General features: G+C 47.7%; 8 protein-coding genes across 8 annotated transcripts; 4 read left to right on the forward strand and 4 right to left on the reverse strand.

The window, feature by feature from the left end:
• Positions 1–557: 557 nt before the first annotated feature.
• On the forward strand, positions 558–3,515 carry ABOM_008795 (Hsp70 family protein; the record flags this gene model as incomplete). Its single annotated transcript, XM_022535924.1, has 1 exon — positions 558–3,515. One exon carries the CDS (start codon positions 558–560, stop codon positions 3,513–3,515), a length of 2,958 nt encoding a protein of 985 aa, XP_022387414.1.
• A 673-nt stretch (positions 3,516–4,188) lies between these two features.
• On the reverse strand, positions 4,189–4,968 carry ABOM_008796 (uncharacterized protein; the record flags this gene model as incomplete). The annotated part of the gene is made up of 1 exon (XM_022535925.1): positions 4,189–4,968. The coding sequence occupies one exon, from the start codon at positions 4,966–4,968 to the stop codon at positions 4,189–4,191; it is 780 nt and encodes a 259-aa protein (XP_022387389.1).
• A 610-nt stretch (positions 4,969–5,578) lies between these two features.
• On the reverse strand, positions 5,579–8,036 carry ABOM_008797 (SDA1 family protein; the record flags this gene model as incomplete). Its single annotated transcript, XM_022535926.1, has 4 exons — positions 5,579–7,469; positions 7,528–7,815; positions 7,886–7,921; positions 7,990–8,036. The coding sequence occupies 4 exons, from the start codon at positions 8,034–8,036 to the stop codon at positions 5,579–5,581; spliced, it is 2,262 nt and encodes a 753-aa protein (XP_022387388.1).
• A 620-nt stretch (positions 8,037–8,656) lies between these two features.
• ABOM_008798 (40S ribosomal protein uS7) lies at positions 8,657–9,552 on the reverse strand (the record flags this gene model as incomplete). Its single annotated transcript, XM_022535927.1, has 3 exons — positions 8,657–8,974; positions 9,040–9,223; positions 9,410–9,552. The coding sequence occupies 3 exons, from the start codon at positions 9,550–9,552 to the stop codon at positions 8,657–8,659; spliced, it is 645 nt and encodes a 214-aa protein (XP_022387392.1).
• Positions 9,553–10,574: 1,022 nt separating this feature from the next.
• Positions 10,575–12,616, forward strand: ABOM_008799 (uncharacterized protein; the record flags this gene model as incomplete). Its single annotated transcript, XM_022535928.1, has 3 exons — positions 10,575–10,634; positions 10,727–10,749; positions 10,888–12,616. 3 exons carry the CDS (start codon positions 10,575–10,577, stop codon positions 12,614–12,616), a joined length of 1,812 nt encoding a protein of 603 aa, XP_022387391.1.
• A 41-nt stretch (positions 12,617–12,657) lies between these two features.
• On the forward strand, positions 12,658–16,570 carry ABOM_008800 (AMP binding domain protein; the record flags this gene model as incomplete). The annotated part of the gene is made up of 6 exons (XM_022535929.1): positions 12,658–14,319; positions 14,373–14,508; positions 14,566–14,628; positions 14,686–14,895; positions 14,956–15,559; positions 15,619–16,570. The coding sequence occupies 6 exons, from the start codon at positions 12,658–12,660 to the stop codon at positions 16,568–16,570; spliced, it is 3,627 nt and encodes a 1,208-aa protein (XP_022387409.1).
• Positions 16,571–18,082: 1,512 nt separating this feature from the next.
• Positions 18,083–20,424, forward strand: ABOM_008801 (fungal specific transcription factor domain-containing protein; the record flags this gene model as incomplete). The annotated part of the gene is made up of 6 exons (XM_022535930.1): positions 18,083–18,236; positions 18,295–18,501; positions 18,552–18,850; positions 18,909–19,639; positions 19,698–20,055; positions 20,116–20,424. The coding sequence occupies 6 exons, from the start codon at positions 18,083–18,085 to the stop codon at positions 20,422–20,424; spliced, it is 2,058 nt and encodes a 685-aa protein (XP_022387408.1).
• A 187-nt stretch (positions 20,425–20,611) lies between these two features.
• Positions 20,612–21,729, reverse strand: ABOM_008802 (SDR family NAD(P)-dependent oxidoreductase; the record flags this gene model as incomplete). The annotated part of the gene is made up of 7 exons (XM_022535931.1): positions 20,612–20,655; positions 20,712–20,790; positions 20,855–20,923; positions 20,981–21,121; positions 21,178–21,285; positions 21,345–21,494; positions 21,574–21,729. 7 exons carry the CDS (start codon positions 21,727–21,729, stop codon positions 20,612–20,614), a joined length of 747 nt encoding a protein of 248 aa, XP_022387407.1.
• Positions 21,730–22,580: the final 851 nt, after the last annotated feature.

Consider the following 22,580-nt stretch of genomic DNA (forward strand, 5'->3'; position numbering starts at 1 on the left):
AAAAAAAAAACCCCCCTTGGTAATATGTAAAGAATTTCGACGATGTACTACTAGTACTACTAGTACGTAGTATAAGTAAAGTCATTCAAGGGCCCGTGATCTGCAGGGACCACAGGTGCAAACACGACCGAGTTCGGGGATGTTTGCATCCCTTGATCCCAAACGTGTCCTCTCCAAAAGTTTCCCTTTGGCATCATAAATCATTACTCATGCTTACTGCCAGGTGGCCAGTAGTTCAGTGCATGATCGCGTTCTGGATGGCTTGACTGACTTAAATTCATGTACGCCGCTTTCCCTACTTCCCATCCAGCCGACTCTCTTCCCTTGTTGACTCGTTCTTATAGTTTTCCCCAAGTTCGCCTCTACCGGCACTTTAAGTGCATTTCGGCATTTGGTCCAACCCCCAATTCGCACATATTCTAGAAGATTATCTAGACCTGTCGGATATTTTTGTTTTTACTTGAGAAACTACTCATATCTCCAAAGTAAAGAGCCCCATATGCAAGCAATTGAAAGGTGGGGTTATTGACCATTTAGTTACAACAGATATATAGACAATGGCTCCCAAACGACGACATGCTGCACCTCTATTATTTACATCCTCTCCTGTTCTTTCCGTCTTAATAGTGCCTTTCTTGCTGTTCTTCCTTGCCTTTCCAGCACCCGCTGCTGCTGCTGGATCCGCAGTGATCGGTATCGATGTGGGCACAGAATACCTCAAAGCGGTGCTTGTGAAGCCGGGAATTCCATTGGAGATCGTCCTAACAAAAGACTCGAAACGTAAGGAGTCTGCTGCTGTTGCATTCAAACCCACCAGAGATAGTGCGCCGTTTCCTGAGAGATTCTACGGCGGCGACGCGCTGGCACTCGCTGCACGGTATCCGGACGATGTCTACGCAAATTTGAAAACACTGCTAGGAGTTCCATTCAACGGTGACGGAAACGAAGCGGTTCAAACATTCATTAGCAGGTATCCCGCCTTGAAGCTAGAAAACGCTGCTGGGCGTGGAACCGTCGGATTTCGAAGCAATAGACTTGGCGAGGAAGAAAGGAAGGATATCTTCCTTGTTGAGGAACTTTTGGCGATGCAGTTGAAGCAGGTCAAAGTCAACGCCGACAATCTTGCCGGAAAAGGCTCAGATATCAGAGATGTGGTGATCACCTATCCCTCCTTTTACACGGCTGAGGAGAAGAGAAGTCTAGAGCTGGCGGCGGAGTTAGCGGGTCTGAATGTTGACGCATTTATTAGTGAAGGTCTCGCTGTTGGATTGAATTACGCGACCAGTCGTCAGTTCCCCAGTGTTTCCAACGGACAGAAGCCCGAATATCATGTCGTCTACGATATGGGTGCGGGTTCCACAACCGCCACCGTCCTTCGTTTCCAAAGTCGCTCGGTGAAAGATGTTGGAAAGTTCAATAAGACAATTCAGGAGGTCCATGTTCTAGGAACAGGCTGGGACAAGACCCTCGGTGGAGATTCTCTGAATGATCTCGTGGTCGGGGACATGATCGCGAACCTGGTCCAGGACAAGAAATTGAAAGATCGTGTCGCACCATCCGATATCGCTTCTCATGGCAAGACCATGGCGCGGCTTTGGAAGGACGCTGAGAAAGTCCGCCAGGTTCTGAGCGCCAACACTGAAACGGGAGCCTCTTTCGAAAACCTCTATGAGGAAGACTTCAATTTCAAGTACCGCATCACCCGCTCTACGTTTGAGCAGCTTGCAGAACAGCATATTGCCCGGGTTGGACAGCCTCTCGAGCAAGCTCTAGCGGCTGCTGGGTTACAGTTGAACGATATTGATTCTGTCATCTTGCACGGTGGGGCTATCCGTACCCCATTTGTCCAGAAGGAGCTGGAGCGGGTCTGCGGAGCGTCCAACAAACTCAGAACCAGCGTTAACGCAGATGAGGCTGCTGTTTTCGGTGCTGCCTTTAAGGGGGCTGCCCTCAGCCCTAGCTTCCGCGTCAAGGATATCCGGGCCCACGACGTCTCTGGTTATCCCGTCCTGCTGAAGTGGCCTTCTGAATCTCGGGAGAGACAGCAGAAGCTGTTCACTCCCACTTCCCAAGTTGGCCCTGAGAAGCAAGTCACAGTGAAGAACCTCGAAGATTTTGAGTTCAGTTTCTACCAGCAAATTCCCTTGGAGGGCAATGTAGTTGAGTCACCAGTTTTGGGTGTGCAGACGCAAAATCTTACGGCATCTGTCACCAAACTGAAGGAGAGCTTTGGCTGCTCTCCTGCAAACATCACTACCAAGTTCTCTATTCGTTTGAGCCCTGTTGATGGTCTTCCCGAGGTTGTCAATGGCGCCGTGAGTTGCGAAGTGGAGAACACTAAGACGGGAAGTGTTGTTGAAGACGTCAAAGGCTTCTTCGGTCTAGGTTCTAAGAAGGAGCAAGCTCCTCTTCACGAAGATGGAGAGCCTAGCGAGTCGATCACTCTGGAGCCTGAGGAGTCCCAAGCCTCGACAGCTTCAGCCAGCGACGCTACTTCTACCGCCTCTGCTAAAGAAAACAAGAAGACTTCACCTCAGACCAATATGGAGACTATTCCCATTCGCCTCACGTCGTCTCCTCTAGGAATTCCTGCCCTATCCAAGACCGAGCTTGGCCGTGTAAAAGCACGTTTGGCCGCATTTGACGCCTCAGACCGTGATCGTGTCCTACGCGAAGAGGCTTTGAATGAACTGGAGTCGTTCATCTACCGAAGCCGTGACCTTGTAGATGACGAGGAGTTCGCCAAGGTAATCAAACCAGATCAGTTGGCAGCCCTACAGGAGAAGGCGGCTGCCGCTAGTGAGTGGCTTTATGACGACGGCGAAAATGCAAAGACATCAGAATTCCACGAAAGACTCAAGGCCCTGAAAGACATTGTTAATCCTGCGCTTAAAAGAAAACAAGAAAACGCCGCTCGCCCAGCCCGTATTGAACTTTTACAGGATGTGTTGAAGAATACTAAGACTGTCCTGGACCTCATGGAGAAGCAAGTCAAGCAGGACGAAGACCTGTACTCTTCATCTTTCTCTGCATCCTCTACCAGTGCAGAAACTTCATCAGCTACTTCATCTATTGAGCCATCTTCAACCGCTGATCCTCTTGACGACCTGGATGAAGACCCATACTCGTCCACAGCATCCCAAACCACCTCAACCACCTCAACGACTAAACCCACAGGTCCAAAGTACTCGATCTTCCAGCCATCTGACCTTGCCGGTTTGGCTCAAACATTTGAATCCACCAGCACTTGGTTCGAAACGCAGTTTGCTCTTCAGGAGAAACTGGCCGAATCCGATGACGCAGTTTTGACTGTGGCTGAGCTTGATATCCGTCTCAAGGAGCTTGAGCGTATCATGAACCGTATTTATGAAAAGATGGGTGCAGCGGCAGCCAAGTCCGGAAAGGACCAGTCGAAGAAAAACGGCAAGAAGGCCAAGTCCGAGAAGGCCCAGAAAGAGAAGTCACAGCAAGAGAACGAACAGAAACAAAAGGCCAATGTCAAGGACGAACTGTAATATTATTTGCAGACTAAATGATGGAGTTCGGCTTGAGCGTTATTTTCTGTGTTCACATTGTCTCTCTTTTCTTTTCTAGGTCTGCTTCTTTTGGAACTACATATTTCTTGATCTATGAAGGGCCATCTCTTGATTATTCTGGACCCTTTTCATGACCATGATCATGACGTTGGTGCGCCTTATTGTTATGCTTAGCATCATCTGCCCTACCCAAGACAGGGGCTGTAAACTAGTTAGAATATACTGTCAATGCAAAAAAGAGAAGTCAAAGTAACACAGTCATGCCGTTATTATTTGTTTAATATTCATACAAGTAATATTATTTTTATCAAATCTCATAGTCACAAGGTACAGTTGGCATAACCATGTCCAACCAATGCGGGTATATGTATATACAATCGCTTGACGATAATCAAAAGTAACAAATATTGTTTCAACATATGACAGGAGGAGATAATTCAAGGAAACATTCGAATGCCGACCTCAACTTAACCTGAAGCTCAGAGATTCGGGGCGAATGACCAGAGCTAATCCAATAATCACACTGTGCTCATAGTAGCAATCCGATAGCGCAGTGACCAATCATGTCCACATAATGGTGGTCCAGTGAGAGACAAGATGGCAAACAATGTAGACCAGCCTCCCAGCTAGACCACGGGCACATTGGTTCCATTCATGATAGATCCATATCAACCTCTTCGCGCCTACGAAGGAAGGTGGGTTCTTCAAAATCGTCAACATCAATAATCGCTTGTGTCTCCATGGCAACAAACTGACGACGCTGCTGCCTTATACTTGGTGTGAGGATAGCACGGGGAGGCACGGAGTCCACCCCTGTACCCGGGTCCAAGAAGTTCGGCCAATTGCTCCCCGCATGAGTCGGCATTTCATCGAACGTATCTTTGAGATCGTCTTCGTCACAGTCGTATGATCGCTTCTGTGCGGTTGTCTGAACCGACTCAATCGATTCCTGGCTACTTGATGGGAGAGAAAAAGCATCTCCGTCATCCGTGATGAGTTGATCGATTTGATTATAGGACAACGAGGAGGGATGAGACATGGGTTGAGTTGCAGATTCGCCTGATTTCATCAGGCCGCAGAAGGGTGTCAGTTCGGTATAGGCAGTTGGACCTCCGACGATCGGGGTCTTGTTTGTATAGAGAGCTGGCTTGTCCTTCGAATTGGGAACTCGGGTTTTATATCCTTCTGCGACTGATTTGCGGACGCGCATGCCGACTGAAAGTAGCGATGCTTGGATCTTTGCATCAACGGCGGGGGTGGGGGAGGATGTGGTGGTGGAGTAGTGGGTATATGATAAGTGAGGGGCACAGGAGCTATCGGCGTAATCTGTTCCTGTTGTTGCGGGGAAGAAGGAGGTTATCGGTGGTTGGAATCGCCTTCGCTTGGACGACAGATCATTATCTTTAGTCGTGTTTTGAGATGATGGAGACATATTTGGTGTAGTTTGAGATTGTTGACGACAGAGGTTATAGAAACCTTTTGTTCTATCTTTTTTAAAACCTTTCTCTCTCTTTTTTATCGGGTTCACCGAGGGGCTGATCTACTTAGATGCTGACGTGTGAGAGTGATAAGAAGTTTTAAGAGAATGTAGGCTATGACAAGTCGACAACTGGAATGGAAAATGAGAAAAAAAGGATGACGGAAATGGGAGGCTGGGCGGCGGAAAACGCGACGCGGGTGACGCGCATAAGCACGTGTCGCTCTCATATCCAATATATCTTCTTTGGGACGTGACTAGGGATTTGAATCAGGGAACGACTTCTGTGTCCTGCACTATGCAGTCTAGCTAGTACTACTAGTAGCTTCATTCCGTATTGCTTATTCGCAAACTGGTCAAGAAAGCCACAATAGAACAATGTCCCAATCAAAAATCAAAGGTATCAGACAGGTAGTGGATGAGATCTATTACAAGAAGACAAGGACATATTTTCTCAATATAAAGTCTCGCAGATGTAAATTCAAGAACAAGATACCGCTCTATTACAGCGACCAAGTCTATAATATAAACCATGGGCTATCTCCACATATATATATATCGAGCCTTAGCCATTATTTCCTCTCCTGCCGCCACGCTTCTGTCGGTCTTGATGGGCCTTCAATACGTTGCGAGTTTCCACAAGACTCCTCTTGCCTTTGTTTCTTGCTTTGCCGAGGGTCATGAAGATGTTCTTTCTGCGAGCCTTCTCCTTATTCGTAGTACTCTTACCCTGCTCCACCTTACGCTCCTTTCTCTTCGCGGTGATACTCTTATGCTCAGCACGGTCAGTCTTCCCTTCCTTAGCATGGGCAATTCGTTCTTCACGAGTTGCCTTTCCGGCGGACAGAGCAGCCAAACCCTCAATCTCTTCAGCCGTCAGAGGATCATCCTTGTGCCAAGAAGCGTTAGTCTGACCACGGCGACCCTTGGCGCCTGGGATAAGTGCGTCAACAGCTGCTTGAGTACGTAACTCCTGGAGTTTCGCCAGGTCTGCCGGCGTAAGAATACGGGTGGTTGCGATGTTTGCAGTATTTGACTTTTGAGCCTGTGTCTTATCCTGTGCAGTTTCAGAATTGACATTTTCTTCATTATTGGCATCCTGCTTGGCCTTCTTGGACGGGCGTGCGTCCTTTTCGTCGTCGGAGTCGCTAAGATCGATTTCAGCATCGCTCTGGACATCGACCCAGCCACCGGAATCATCGCTGTCCTCATCGTCTTCCACATTCCAAGCGTCCCAGTCGGCTGCTTCATCCTCCTCTTCCTCGCCGTCTTCTGCATCAGAGGGAAGGCCCTTTTCAGCCCTCTTCTTCTTGCGCTCTTCCTCCTTCCACTGCTCGAGGAGCTCCAAGCCCTCGATACCACCGGTTTCTTCCTCTCCAAATCGCTTCTCCTTCTTTTCTCCTGAGCGTAGACCGATAGATGCCTCTTTGCCGCGGTCACGTCTTTTCAGCATTTCCGGATTAAGGTCTCTGTAGAGGCTGAGTAGACCTCTGGCTGCCATCACAACACCTTTATCCTTACTCTTTCTATACATAACGAGATCTTGTAGTAAAGTCTCATTCATTGCAAGTGGTTGTCGCGCACAAATCTCTCTGATGGCATTGAGACCAGCGGTAGCAACCAATGATGCCGATGCTTCAGATACGAATTCATTCGCAATCTTCTGAATGAGCGGCTCAAGCACATCTGGAGGAACTAAATCATGCGACGCTTGCGCTAAAGATGCCAAGAATGAAGTGACCGAAGGTTGCCGTGGAGTAAGATATTTCTGGAAATAAGAGTAGAGCTGCATTATATGCAGCTTGTGCAATCCAACAAGGCGAGTGACAAGTTGCAGAACCTGAAGCTTTTGCTCTAGATTGAGCTTGGACTTGGAATTTTGCAGATGCTTGGAAAACAAAACTTCCGCGAAGCCTTGGGGATCGTGTAGAAGATGTAGAGCAGAGAAATTCAATGGGTGTGGTTGGTTCTTCTTGCGCTCCTTTCTCTTGACAGTTGCTTTCGCCTTCTCTACAGCGCGAGACTTCTTCCTGGTTTTCTTGTTGATACCGACCTGATGTTTTACCTTACCTAGGTCTATAGCCTCTTCGTCACTGCTCTCATCCTCCATTTCCTCGCGCTCCTGATCTCCACCCAGGAAAAAGCGAACACCACCGATAATGACCTTCTCGTTTTCTGACAAACTAGCTTCCTTCATGACTTCAACAGTTTTCGCATCGGACCAAATTTGCCGCTTCCATAATTCACGAATGAGCTTGATGGCCCATAGACCCTTGGATGAGACACGATCTGATGTCACCAAGTTATAAAGGACAGTCTCCATGGTGCGGTTGAGCTTGTGGTTAGTTGTCTTGGCGTTCGAAGTACGAAGATCCATTAGAATCTTTTGGAAGATCAATGCTCGTAACGTTTTGCTGGGTGTCGTAATGAGAATAGGGAACAAGGTCTGGAGTAATCTGCAGCCATAATATTCAGCAATGGAATAAACTCAGTCTGTGAGTGGTATTAACATACGTTGCAGAGTCAAGAAGCTCTTTTTTTCTGAGCAGTACTAAACTCCCCACGATCTTCTCTCGAAGTTCCGGCTCCAAGACTAAGTGATGCTGAGTTAAGATGTCCATGAGCTGCTGAGGAAAGTCCTTGGTAATGTCTGGGTAGCAGTCGGCAACATGAGCGACAAAGTCGATCAGTTCGCGCAAGGAGATAATGCCCGTATCGGTGGCCGACGTCGGTGCTGCCATGAAAATTTCTCGGTGACTCTCATACTGATAATGTTGAGCGCGAAAATCTTCAATGTAAGATCTGTAACATGATGCATTTTTAGCAAACTATTGATAGGTATAGCCATTCCTGAGTCCCGCGATTGACTTACTTTGGGTCTCTTCGAATTTTATGTTGTAAATTGGGCCTGAAGAATGAGTTAGTGGCAAAGAGAAATCTTCAACTCTCGGACGGAGATGATAGTTCAGTACTCACAGGTCGGCCTCGACCTTTTCCAAGGCTCCCAACTTCCTTTTTACCATTCTGATAAGATAATTTCACCAGTCGCTTGAAAGTACGTTGTGGAAGAATCGAGGAGAGAAATTTGGGGGTGGGAGGTGGTAAGTGCTCACGTTTGATAACAGATCCGAACTTTTTTTCTCTCCACGGGATCGGGCCAGCCTATCGATAAGCGACAAACGTCCGGAGCAAAGTCGCTCTGCGCAAGACATCTACGATCCGCCTATCTCTTGTAGAGCAAATTAAATAATGGTCTAAGACTTCTAGGTTAAAAGACACTCTTGTTCCTTAGACCTACGCGTTAGGTGAAGCTGAGCCGAGACCTATGACTTGCAGCTAAGGCAAATTACGTTGGTCGTCATCAAGACGGAGCAACCTATGGAAATTTGAAAAGATCTTTTTTTTCGTTGAACAAAAATAAAAGGTACCGACTTAAAAGCCCAAGGTCTTCATGATCGCATCTCAGCTACTATAGAAGAAAGCCGTCCCATTCTCGTTTTGGATTTTGCTCCTCCAGTGACTGTTTTGAGGTATGTACAGTCGCGCAGATGCATGCTAATCGACTGAATCCTATAGAACCCCCCGTTCACTCCAGTACAAATAGAAACAGGACCAAACGGAGAATACGCCCAACATTATCCCTTTACCGGTTGCTCTTGGCAACACGCTCAAGCTCGTCCTTCTTCTTGATGGCATAGGAGTTCGAGCTTCCCTTGGCAGCGTTGATAAGCTCTTCAGCGAGGCACTCAGCAATGCTCTTGATGTTACGGAAAGAGGCCTCACGGGCACCGATGGTCAAGAGGGCAATGGACTGGTTGACACGGCGGAGGGGAGAAACATCAACGGCCTGACGACGGACGGTACCAGCGGAACCGATACGGGTGCTGTCTTCACGGGGACCACAGTTGACAATGGCATCAACGGCGACCTGGAGGGGGTTCTGGTCGGTCATGATGTGGATCTGCGGAAGTTGTTAGTTTCTGGTGTCTGGGGTATCGGCTAGTCCACCATAAAAGATGCACGTACGATCTCGAAAGAGTGAGCAACGATGCGCACAGCCATGAGCTTCTTGCCGTTGTTGCGGCCGTTCATCATGAGCGAGTTGGTCAGACGCTCAATGATGGGGCACTGGGCCTTGCGGAAACGCTTGGCGGCATAACGACCGGCGGAGTGAGGAAGGTAGACGGGGTTACGAATCTGGATGTAGTCGCTATGTGCGTAGATTCGAGTCAGCAAATTCCATTCCGTATGTGCATCCTTTTCCATATCCCTCTCCCACTGTTTATTCCCCCCTCGTTGTCGCATCATTTCCCATCCCAAATTGAGCCAGGCAACGCTTGTACGGACGCGGTCTTATCGTAGCATAGAAAATCGCAAAGAATTGGAAAGCACCTACGTCAAGGAAATGTCCCTGATCTCAACATCCTCGTAGCTCCACTTGTTGAAGAGCTTCACGGTTCCCATCTCCGCGACAGCCTCCTTGGGGAGGACCTGGAAGGCCGCAGTGTTTTCGACCTCGACTTCCCCGTGGTCAGACATTATGGACGCCGAATGCACCTGTTGTCGAGGGAGGGATTCGTAAAAGGTGACGGGCGGTGTCGTTGGGTGAGCGTTCAACGTCGACGATAGCAGTCAGTCGGCTGAAATGTTTCCTTTGGCTGCCAGGAAAATCGAGGTGCGCTCGCTTAGCTCTGTGGACACGTTAGGGCACTGGCCCAACACCAATCATGTCTTCCACGTCATGTGATAGAAACGCTACTAGTGCCCAGAACACTAAACCAGATTTGGATTACATAGAGATTGCCAATTCCCAAATGTGAAAGTAGTCCTATCAAACACAGATGTATCTATTCTCGTACTACTCTGTATTACTCTTGACCCATATGTACAGCACAATCAAAAGCGTGTTAGTCTCATTTCCGATGTATACTAACCGTTTTTAGGTACAGTCTCACTCAGCAAAGAAGTTGTACAAATCGGAAAACCTTTGATTCTTTGACGTACGTTTGTATCTGTATAACGTGGTCTTTATGCCAAATATGTAATATTCAGTTGATTGTAAGTAAACGTGAAAGGGAAAAAAAGAGTAAAAGATGATCAAGTTGGAGAAATAGTGGGCTTGGATACACATCCACAAATAATACACTCAGTTATACTGGTTGTAAGCGAGTATAACTATTGTTGTGAATAATCTTTAAGGATCATCCTCGTGCTCTTATGCTTATTTTCTGTTCTGTGTCGTGGCGGTGCAAGGAACAAAGTTTTATTATTGGCTCCCCTGTACTTGTGGAGACCAGCTTTGAGGGGCTTTAAGCCACGGCGGCAGGTGACGTTGTGGCTCCTCAAGCGCGGAGAAATAGAGGACAACCCGGAGTGAAATAGAACCACCTCACGATATCATCGGTAGGGGGCCACATAAGTCAGGGTGTCTGAGATTCCCTCTAGCGCTCTACGACTGACGCCTCAAGGATCCTGAGATGAGGATCGTAGAACTCTTTTATCCTTTTAGACGCGGATTCGCATGAGAGCCCCTCAACAAGTTCACGTTCAACACTTCGAAAATGGCGGACGATAATCCAGAGCTGAATAGCGCTCTGCGGAACCTCGACAGAGAATTGGAGGTGTGTATGGAGCAGAGAAACCTCTCAACTGCTCCCAAAGATATGGGAGTCATGCTTGCTTGACCGTATAAGACTAACATTTTGGTTATCAGGAAGGAGATATCACGGAGAAAGGGTAAGTGACCTCTGTCGGACAAACATGGTGAATGAGAGCCACCGGGAAGAGCGTCGGATGCGCTCAAATGCATGATGTTTAAATTAAATAAATGGGACATATACTATTGGCTATTGTTGAAACTGATTTTCTGGGAAGCTATCAGAAACGCCGGACGCTTCTCCTTTCACAATTCTTTGGTCCTAACAGCGGCCTCGAAGTCAATACACCTAGCTCGGGAGGACCTTCTTTATCGTTGACAAGCTCAAATAATGCCCCGCAGGCCATACTTAGCGTTCGACCGCCTACAGCCGAATCTACAACTCAGGGCTTTCCTTCATTCACCAACGGACGTGACAACACACCGGGCAGCGGAAGCTTCGGATATGATCGAAGAATCAGTGCAGATACACAACACACCGTTGATAGAGACAGCGCGTTCCTACAGGCTCTCGACCGAATGCCCTCGTCTGGCTCATACGACTCTCTATTCCTGCCAAAGTCGCAACAAGCGCCTGTCACACCAGAAGATACAAGGACCGCGACGCTATTGAGTCAGAACTATGCATTCAACCCTGGTCCTTACCAAGAACATTTGGACGAGTCAGCCGGTGTGTATGAAATGCCACCTGGCGGAATCACGCGGCAGTCGACGATGCTCGACTCACAGCAAGGGTACTTCTCTGATTTCGCGGGACAGCAACAAGATGATTATAGAGATAGCTATGGCGGGGGCGGCTTTCATCGTTACTCCCAGTCGGACGCATTTTCTCCCACTGCAAATATGGCACCGCCGCTGATACCTGCTTCTGAGCTGCCTCATGGGCCCGCAATTGAGCATTTGCTCCCTCTAGAGCCTCGCGACATTCCATTTGCAGTTCATGACCCCCATGACAAGAATATGCCAATGTCTAACTTCGACAACATCCCAGCTGTGCTTCGGCATCGCTCTCGGATTCATTCAAAACAGGCTGCTTACTGGGTATTGGACCAAAAGGGCAAGGAGATTGCGTCGATCACATGGGAGAAGCTTGCAAGTCGTGCTGAAAAGGTCGCACAGGTTATCCGAGATAAGAGTAATCTTTATCGCGGTGACCGAGTAGCACTCATCTACCGAGATTCCGAGGTCATAGAGTTTGCCGTTGCGCTCATGGGATGCTTCATCGCCGGCGTTGTTGCTGTACCAATCAATAGTCTCGAGGACTATCAAAGCCTTAACCTTGTTCTCACCTCAACGCAAGCGCATCTTGCATTGACTACGGAAAATAATTTGAAGAGCTTTCAAAGGGATATTACCGCCCAAAAATTGAACTGGCCAAGAGGTGTCGAGTGGTGGAAAACGAACGAATTCGGAAGTTATCATCCGAAAAAAAAGGATGATATACCGCCTCTTGTGGTGCCCGACCTAGCTTATATTGAATTTTCAAGAGCACCTACAGGGGATTTGCGCGGTGTTGTCATGAGTCACCGGACGATCATGCATCAGATGGCCTGCCTTAGCGCAATGATCTCGACTGTGCCGGGCTCTTCAAAAGTCAGATCGCATGGAGAAACGCTCATGAGCTATCTTGACCCCAGGCATGGAATCGGTATGATATTAGGCGTGCTTCTTACAGTATATGGTGGCCACACAACTGTCTGGCTAGAGGACCGGGCGGTTGAAACGCCAGGCCTATATGCACACCTCATCACGAAGTACAGAGCAACTATCATGGCTGCAGATTACCCTGGTCTCAAAATAGCCGCATACAATTATCAACAGGATCCCATGGCCACACGGCATTATAAGAAGAATTCCGAGCCCAACTTTGGAAGTGTTAAGCTCTGTCTTATAGACACTCTTACTGTCGATGCCGAGTTCCACGAGATCTTAGCGGACAGATGCTAAGGCCGATGAGGAACCCAAGAGCTCGGGAGATTGTCGCTCCAATGCTTTGCCTGCCCGAGCATGGAGGTATGGTAATCAGTGTGCGGGACTGGCTAGGCGGTGAAGAACGTATGGGTTGTTCTTTGACTCATGAAATGGATCCAAATGAACGCGAGGATTCTAAGAAGGAGGAAAGACAGTCAGAGAAGACTAAAGATAACAGCGGGTTTGGCAGCAGTTTGTTGGGTGGGGCTTCATCGCCAGCTCCTGTCTCGAAGGAGCAAACAAAGAATGAGCTCCAAGAAGTCCTTCTCGACAAAGAGGCTTTGAAAAGCAACGAAATTGTCGTCTTGGCCATGGGTGAAGAGGCTAGAAAGTACGCCGGGTCTATGCCACATGCTGTGCGCGTTGGCTCGTTCGGTTATCCTATCCCTGATGCTACACTGGCTGTTGTCGATCCTGAGACAAATTTGCTGTGCACACCGAATGTGATCGGAGAGATTTGGGTGGACTCACCATCCCTTTCTGGAGGCTTCTGGGCGCTGCCAAAGCATACAGAAGCAATCTTTCATGCACGGCCCTACAAGTTCGAAGAGGGAAATCCAACTCCCGTATTGGTGGAACCGGAGTTCTTGCGGACTGGTCTACTGGGATGTGTGATCGAAGGCAAGATATTTGTGTTGGGCCTCTATGAAGACCGTCTTCGTCAAAAGGTTGAATGGGTGGAACACGGGCAGGAAATCGTTGAACATCGTTATTTCTTCGTTCAACATATGATCGTCAGTCTTCTGAAAACCGTACCTAAGATACATGACTGTACGGCCTTTGATGTTTTTGTCAACGAAGAACACCTACCGATCGTGGTTCTAGAATCATACGCGGCATCCACGGCACCAGCAACCTCCGGTGGGCCTCCAAGGCAGTTGGACTCGGTTCTCCTTGAATCTTTAGCAGAAAGGTGCATGGAAGTCCTCTATCAAAAACATCACTTGCGCGTCTACTGTGTGCTGCTCACCGCGCCCAACACTCTACCTCGTGTCACTAAGAATGGCAGGCAAGAGATCGGTAACATGCTCTGCCGTAGAGATTTTGATTCTGGAACTTTACCCTGTGTTCACGTGAAGTTCGGTGTTGAGCGGTCGGTGATGAACTTACCAGTTGGAGTTGACCCAGTCGGAGGAATCTGGTCTCCCCTAGCCCTGATGTCAAGACAAGAAATGCTTGCCATGCAAGAAAAGCAATATTCTGGGGTAGACTACCGTGAAGTCGTCATGGATGATCGCACATCGACGCCATTGAGCAATTTTTCAACCATCGTGGATCTTCTCCATTGGCGTGTTTCTCGTCAGGCAGAGGAGCTAGCTTATTGCTCCATCGATGGCCGTGGAAAGGAAGGGAAGGGCATCACTTGGAAAAAGTTCGACTTGAAAGTTGCTGCTGTCGCAACCTATCTGAGAAATAAAGTCAAAGTTCGCCCAGGCGATCACTTGGTGCTTATGTATACCCACTCAGAAGAATACGTTTATGCAGTTCATGCTTGCTTCTGTCTAGGGGTGGTTGCCATTCCTCTTCCCCCTATTGACCAAAATCGGCTCTCAGAAGATGCTCCGGCTTTCCTACATGTTATCAATGATTTCAATGTGAAAGCCATCATTGTAAACAGTGATGTTGATCATGTGATGAGACAAAAGCTTGTTTCGCAGCATATCAAGCAGTCTGCACAGGTCCTCGGATTGGTGTACCGGCAATCTACAACACAACAAAACCAACGAAACAGTCTCACGGCTGTCGGGAGCTCGGTTATGTTGTGAAAGATGCATGGTTACAGGGAAGTACACCGGCCATGGTTTGGACTTATTGGACGCCAGATCAGAGGAGGATATCGGTCCACATTGGCCACGACACTATCATGGGTATGTGCAAGGTACAAAAAGAGACGTGCCAGATGAGCAGTGTAAGACCAGTTCTAGGTAGTGTTCGTAGCACCCTAAGTCTTGGCTTCCTCCATACCTGTTTGATGGGTATATATGTTGGTAAGCAGAATCAATAAGCCTAAGATAAATGTCTTCCGGGTTAACCAAGGCTTCTAGGGGCACCGACATACCTCGTATCACCTGTCGACTTCGCAACAAACCCTATGACGCTTTTCGTCACTCTCGCACGCTATAAGATCAAAGATACGTATGCTACCAGCCAGATGTTGGATTACGCGATGACTGCAATGGCTGGGAAGGGGTTCCAACTTCAGGAATTGAAGAACTTGATGATATCTGCTGAAGGCCGACCACGTATCGATATATGTATGTCCCTTATGATTCAATCAATTAAAAGGATGTATGCTAACACGCTCTTGCCTCCAGACCAGAAGGTGCGTCTGCATTTTGCTTCTGCAAGTCTCGACCGTACCGCAATCAACATTGTGTATTCTCATGTCCTCAACCCGATGGTTGTTACGAGATCATATATGTGCATCGAACCGATTGAATTATGGCTTGACCTTCGGGCTCTGCGTCGTGGACTAGTGTGTCCCGTAGATCCTGATACAGACCCGACTGCTCTTGCTGTTCAAGACTCTGGAATGGTGCCGGTGAATACACAAATAGCTATTGTGAACCCGGAGACCTGTACTTTGTCACATGTGGGTGAATACGGCGAGATCTGGATACAGTCGGATGCTTGCGCCAAGGCATTCTACGGTTCTAAACAAGATTTCGACCACGAGCGTTTTAACGGGCGGATTGTAGACGGTGACCCTAGTGTGGCCTACGTACGTACTGGCGATCTAGGCTTCCTTCACACTGTCACGAGACCTATTGGCCCTGGAGGACAGCCCGTCGAAATGCAAGTACTATTTGTCCTTGGAGGGATCGGTGAGACCTTTGAGGTCAATGGTCTCAATCATTTCCCAATGGATATTGAAAACTCCGTTGAGAGATGTCACCGCAACATTGTTACTGGAGGCTGGTAAGTGAACAATCATAGTATTCCAGTACGGCATGCATTTACTAATATAATTGTTATAGCGCTGTCTTCCAGGCAGGTGGATTGATAGTTGTTGTTGTTGAAGTTACAAGGAAGGCTTACTTGGCATCTCTCGTGCCTGTGATTGTTAACGCTATTCTGAACGAGCACCAAGTTGTTGCCGATATCGTGGCATTTGTTTCTCATGGAGACTTCCCTCGGTCCCGACTAGGCGAAAAACAAAGAGGCAAGGTCTTAGCGTCTTGGGTCACACGGAAACTAAGATCGATCGCCCAATTCAGTATCCGCGATATGGAGGGGCCAGAAAATCCTTTCTCGGAAGCCCCTCAGCATCGCGTCAGCCGAAGCTCAAAACCCGGGAGCATGATGGGCAACAGCACTCGACGATCTACCGTGATTCCAGATAGTGACTCGGCTGTACCCCGCTCACCAGCTCCAGTGCTTATGGAGCAGCCCGAAGCACATGGTTCCTACCATGCTACGCAAGAAAGAGAGGGACCGGCGACTGATAGCCCAATCGCCATTCCCGAAACAATCCCCTCAGTTCCACACATTGCGGAACCGACACGACCGACAACATCTTCAACTGCTGGGGGTCTTCCGGCAAAAACTGAAGGCCCTGCAACAATTGGAAACCCTGACTTTGGATTCGACTTCGGTGATTTTGCTAACTCAACGGCCACAACACCAGTAGAAGCAAGTCCTCCCGCAATGGAAAATTTGCCTTACCGTAATCCCCCCAGGGGCGACTCTCTTGCCCATAAACAACAGTATGCTGGTGTTCCTGGTGGTTTCTCAACTAGCCAGTCTGGTTTCTACGATAGGCAGCCTGGCGCGCCGGACGTCGGTGCTGGCGACTGGCCACAAGAAGCTCTTATGTACCAGTCAACGCTGGGAGTTGATGATACATATGGTCAGGGTGGGGTTCATAGCACACCCAGCAGTAACAATGACATGACAAGGCGATATGACGGAAATAACTATGGGATCTGAAGGCACGTGAACTTCATCAGTTTACCGTGCAACAGTGGTCATGACATATAGATGGGATCATTAGATGCAGATGCTTTGATCTAGTGTTGGCTGTCTTGTATCCCGTTTCTGTCATAGAGTACTTGGAGCCATTCTTCTTCTTGTTCTTCTTTTCGTGCTATCTATGTCCCCTAAACATCTCATCGTTCTTATGACTTCACAAAACCCATTGTCTCTTTAGCCCATTCCCCTGTGCGCATTTATCCTCTCGCTATTGTCTTCGAGCAAATGATTTGTTTATTTTATCCGCACTATGAACGACATTCGACGTTCTGTACATACATACCCCATGAATGAATATGCTAGATGCCTTTAGCTATCGACTGGCAATGACAGGATTGTTTGTCAACTAGCACCAGCTGCTCGAACACATTTACCGCGGTGGATAGTTCTCGAAGTGACTCGGAAGAAGGCATACTACTAGTAGTAAGTAGTCAGCATTAACCCCGTGGTGGATCCTTAATCATAAGGATGACACGGGGCCGAGGTAATTCAATTGCCAAGATTCATAGGGCTTTGCGTTCCCACCTTCGATGCCTGAAGATCGTATTATATAACGTAAGTTGGGTGGTTCTAACAAGATGCGTGATATTCATTAGACTTTTACAGAACTGTGTAAAGTGGGTGCTTTCAAAAAGGAGAGTACACAATACAAAGGAATTGAAACAACAGCAATTTATATAACTAACTTTGATGCGAAGTAGGTACCGGCACCGGACTCAGTCTATAGCCGCTTAGTCACAGAAGAAGAGAAAAGTCCAATTTATACATAGTATAGAGCTTTTTATATGCAGCCTGGTTTAATTACGGTCTTAAGTTCGCCACGTGAGGTTAATGGCGCCACTAAGAGTCTTAAAACGGTCACGGGCTAGGCTAGGTAGTCTCTCCACCATTGATACCTACCTTAACCAAGAAATCGACTGCAATGGATAACACTACGTACTACTTTGGAAGCGATTCGGATCCTGAGAAATCAAGGTTACAGGGTCTAGAGATTAAGGTAGACCCACTCCGATTCTTAAACCGAGAACTAGTCTTATTTTACTTTTTGCATAATAAGCGAGGTGAGCGATCGCGGGTTTCTATCTCCTACTTCACCAACCACTCCGATATTTTCTATCTAGCGACAAAAAATATACCTACTAATCTGGTCCAATATGGATCCGCATCCGCCTTTCGGCCACGCGTTACGGACATCGTGTGATAAGTGTAGAGCTGCAAAGGTAATGATACTTAGGCATTCCGCGGGTATCCGATGATTGACCTGCTCTTCAATAGGTGAGATGCCAGAGGGAAGGGCAGAGCTGTGCTCGGTGTCTACAACGAGGCGATGACTGTGTCACAACTTTCCATCCCCGAAAGACGTCAAAACCAGACAGGTAAGTAAGCACGGTCTGAAATAGTGTGTAAAGACATCTAAATTTGAATCTCGTCTCCGATTTCCCATGATCTAGGCGAGGGAAGATTCTCGATATGGAAAGCCGGATTGAGCGCATGGAGTCGATCTTGGCCGCGTCAGGCCTCGCAAGTGAGGCTGTAACTCCTGCCACTACTGGTACATCAACTGATCTGGATGATCAACTTTCAATGCTACTACTTCATGATGAGGGTTCCTCTACTTTTATTGGTAAATATGGATCTTCATATAATATATAGAAACTGTACTGACGACCTACACGCTTCAGGCTCAGCTTCGAGTCTCTCTCTTTTCTCTCCTGCTGGATTACAGTGGATATCCAGTAGGACCAATTCCTCGGACCTATCGGATCTCATCCTGAGGCGAATACAAGCATGCCCTCCTTTTCATGAATCATTCCGCATATGGCAGGGTCTAGACTATCGAGGACAAGTGTCACTTCCGCCTAAGCATCTTGCTGATTCGTTTGTCGCATGTAAGATTATTTCCACGCGTGTCAGTACACTTTGTCTGATAAACTTTCAGATTTTTTTGACACCCTTAATGATGTTATACCTTTGTATCGAAGGGATAATTTTGAGGCTCTGTACGAACAGCAGTATACTTCTTGTCCCCCAAAGAGCACATCTTGGTATGCCTCGCTCAATGTAGTACTCGCGCTTGGCTGCCTGTTATCGCATGAGGAGAATATGAGTGCGAGTGCTGAAAGCTCGATGCTAGCTCCCACTATTGCAGTAGACTACTTACGGAATTGCTGGAATGTTTTCGGTGAGTTATCTCTCAGCTGCAGGGATCTTATGGCGGTCCAGGCGTTGTTAGGAATGGTATGGCCCCCTTCTGTTGATCTAGACTTCTGCTTAGGACTAATCAATGTATTCCCAGGCTCTTACCACAGAAATTCTTCTTGACAAAGAAGCCACATACATTGCTTTAGGAGCTGCAGTACGGGTTGCGACTTCACTTGGCTTGCAGCAACAGTTGAAGGGCCCTCGCCTTTCACCGCCGGAGGCCTCTGAGCGATATATTATCTTCTGGTGCATGTACTCTCTTGACAAAAGCCTGAGCCTTAGGCTAGGAAGGCCACCGGCCATTGATGATAGAGATATAGAAATCGATGTTCCGGACGAGCGGCAGTTGGCCGTTACAAACCCCAGGACTTCTGTCTGGCTCTTGGCACACATAAACCTTAGCAGGATTGCTAGTGAGATTTATTCGGAACTATATAGCGCTCGCTCAAGGAGATACCCAGCTTTGAAAAGATTTCGAACTATATCTGAGCTTGATACGAAACTTCAAGAGTGGCGTCGATCTCTACCAGCAGACGTCCAACCAGGAAAGCCGCTTGTTTGCTCCAAGGAAAACGTACGTCAGGCAATCACGTTACATCTCGAATACTTTAACTGTCTAGCAACCCTACATCGTTGCTGGGCCTTCCAAGATCAGCTGACGGAATATGATGAATTGCGCCATGATATGGCTCGCCAAGGTTGTGGCGACATCGGAGATCGTGTCTATACCGGGCATATGATATGTTTGGATTCAGCTCGAAATGTCGCGCGTCTTTTGATTGCAATTAACCAGTATAGCTTTCCCAAGAGGACCATGCTAGTTGGGTAAGAGTCTCCCCCGCCAAGATGTGTACTATAAATCAACATGTCTGACCGGTCCTAGTCTCACGCTGTATCATTCACTCTCAGCGTTCATTATTCTTTTCGCCAATGTTATTCAGAATCCTGGCGATTCATATATCACTGAAGACGTTCAGCTTCTGGGAGTCATCCTCGATTCCCTGTTCCCCAGTCTTCAAGCCAGTGGGACGTTTCTGCCCAATTTTGTCTATGAAATATTTAGCAAGATGAGGTCAATGGCAGTGGAATATGTGGAAAAGGTGCATGTGGAATTGAAAAACGTGTCGAAACGGCCACGTCGAGATTCCGATGAGGCGGTCATGCATCTCCCCCATCGCCCTGCGGCAAATAACTGTGTCCAGCCGCGCAACAAGGGACCTATCTCCACAGCTGATACATACGTACGTATCCGCCTGCTTTGTTTGTACTGCATGAAATAAAACATGCTAATTGGACTCTAGCCGACCACCGCAAGGCATAATGCGAGCTTGAATCTTACGGAACCTACCAGTTTAACCGAAACGGAGTTACCGCACGAATTAGCTTCTAGAGATAACGCATGGGAATCCTTGTATGACGATCTCGATGATCTTCCAACGGATGAGATGCCATCCGAGCAGTATCCTTATAATGAGAACTATAGCATGGGGTCCTTTGCTGAGTCGTTACCGGGCTCTGTTCCTTTCATACCGTGGTCGTTGGATTTCGATTTAGCTGATCTTTGGCAGTATGGGAAACAAGATTTATTTGAAGGACGCTCCAGGGAGTAGTGTTTCTGGTTGTTTAAGATAGACTATAATTAATAGTACTATTACTATGGCTCACATTTCTTTGGGCCTTGCTTTGGTGTTGTCCACATAACAGAACAAGCCGAGACCAGAACAATGCATCTCAACCCAGGGCATAGTATTGATATGTAACTGATCCGAAATAAAGATAAAGTCTACCGCACAAACTTCAAACTTTAGCCGATGGGAGATGTCCAAGAGCCAAACCCGCATCTATCGAAAAAGGCAATTAGTATCTCGAAACATGTACATGGGACTATGCAACATACCAATAGTGAGCTGCTGACCCGTCGCGGACGTATTCTTCGCGAGACTGATGTACGCATCCGCACAGTCGTCCAAGTACGTCTAGTTTGGTTTTCTTATATTAGCGATATCTCGGTTTCGGCCTGCAGCAGATTCAAGCTCATACCTCGTGTCTCAAAGTTGATCGCTCCTTCAGCGCATCGATTATGTTGTCACCGAACTTCATGCCCTGGACCTTTACTCAGTATCACCCGTACTAAGGATATTTGACAGTGCCGATCGGTGGACGTACCCATTCCGTCAGAAGTAGACCCGGCAAGACTGCATTGACGCGGATCTCGGGCCCAAATGTAAAGGCAAAATGCTTCATCAGGTGCAGGCCTGCTGCTTTGGTGACTGAGTATGCCATGCTGCTTCCGCCCGTTGTGATTCCCTGCAAGGTTCAGTCATAGAGCCACGAAGGTCAGTTGAAGTGGGTTCTGAGCATACGGCAATGGAAGAAGTTGCGATGTAGACGCCGCCATCGGGGTTTTTCGACATGATAGGCTGCGCGGTTTGCATAAGCTGCAGGTGGGACATTACGTTGGCTGCCCAGCACTAGAGGTGCGGATAAGTACTGATTCACGAGGAATCCTCTTGCACCATGGGAGAGTTACCTTGTTCCATTCATCGTGGGACATGTCATAAATGTCTCCGGGGCGAGTAAAGCGCGTCCATCCAGCATTCGCAATAATGATATCTAAGCCACCTAGCTTTTCCACTGTTGTGTGAATAAGCTGGTCGTTCTCGGCGGCCACGAGCGTGTCCTTAGTTGAAATAATAAATTCAGTATAGGAACACGTAGCGTCATACAATCGAATAAATCTCTGTGGAAGATATTCATACTGCTTGAGCGATGTGGCACTTCACCGAGTACTCCTTCTCAAGTTTGTCGGCCAGTTGCTGCGCAGCCTCCGCATTGGAGTGGTAGTTGATAAGCACATTGGCACCTTCAGCTGCAAACTTCTCGCATACCAGGGCGCCTAGGCCTCTAGAAGCCATTGTGGCTATGATTAGCCAAAGGGAGGTCCCGGTGAAGGATAAAGAGCCCTCTCACCTGGAGCCGGCTGTCACCAGCACGTTTCTTCCCTTTAACGAGTAGGGCATGTTTGTCGGCGACTCTTAGATATAGTTTACAGTAAGGGAGGGAAAGTGAAAGTCAATTGAGTTTAGAAATTAGATTTTAATGTATTATTCTGGAAATCAATCTCTTGGGTGTGTCTTATGGATTGTACGATGAGAGGACTTTTTTACCCCGCTTGCCCTGCATAAGGTAGTGTAAAAGTTATCGTGCCGAGGTTCGTTTAATTGATCTCAGCTATCTCACCAGCGATGGAATGAGCGCCACAAATAACAGAGAAATGCCAAGCTGAGGCTTGTTCTGTAGACCCTTTCCTAATGCCAGACCGGATGATCTTTCTCTCTAAAGGCTATTGTTGGACACCGTATTGCCCTGTCGATAGCAAAATTCCGCCGCCGGGGGAATCTCCCCATGTGATGAAGATGTCAATTAAAGAGACCCACACATGCCTCAGAGATACCTTTCATCTGCCTGTCTTCGGACTCTTAAGAAGGGGATCTTGCTTGTGAATGAAACAGAGCCGTGCATTCCGAACGGCAGCTTCTTGAAGGACGATACACCCACCATACGAGTGTTCAAGAATCCCCTCCTCCAACTAGACCATCCCCACTCTATCCCAATCATTCTAAAGTTAGTCAGAGGTAACCGTGCAACCACCTTAAGTGATGCTCGATCCAGGAACACATGTATGTCGCAATAAGATCAAAATGGTTTGTTGATCATTGATTGAACCGGGACACCCACTGCTCTTCCTTGATTTGGCCATGCTGTC

This window comes from Aspergillus bombycis (genome assembly GCF_001792695.1).
Source record: "Aspergillus bombycis strain NRRL26010 chromosome Unknown contig00066, whole genome shotgun sequence".
NCBI classification, from domain to species: Eukaryota; Fungi; Ascomycota; class Eurotiomycetes; order Eurotiales; family Aspergillaceae; genus Aspergillus; species Aspergillus bombycis.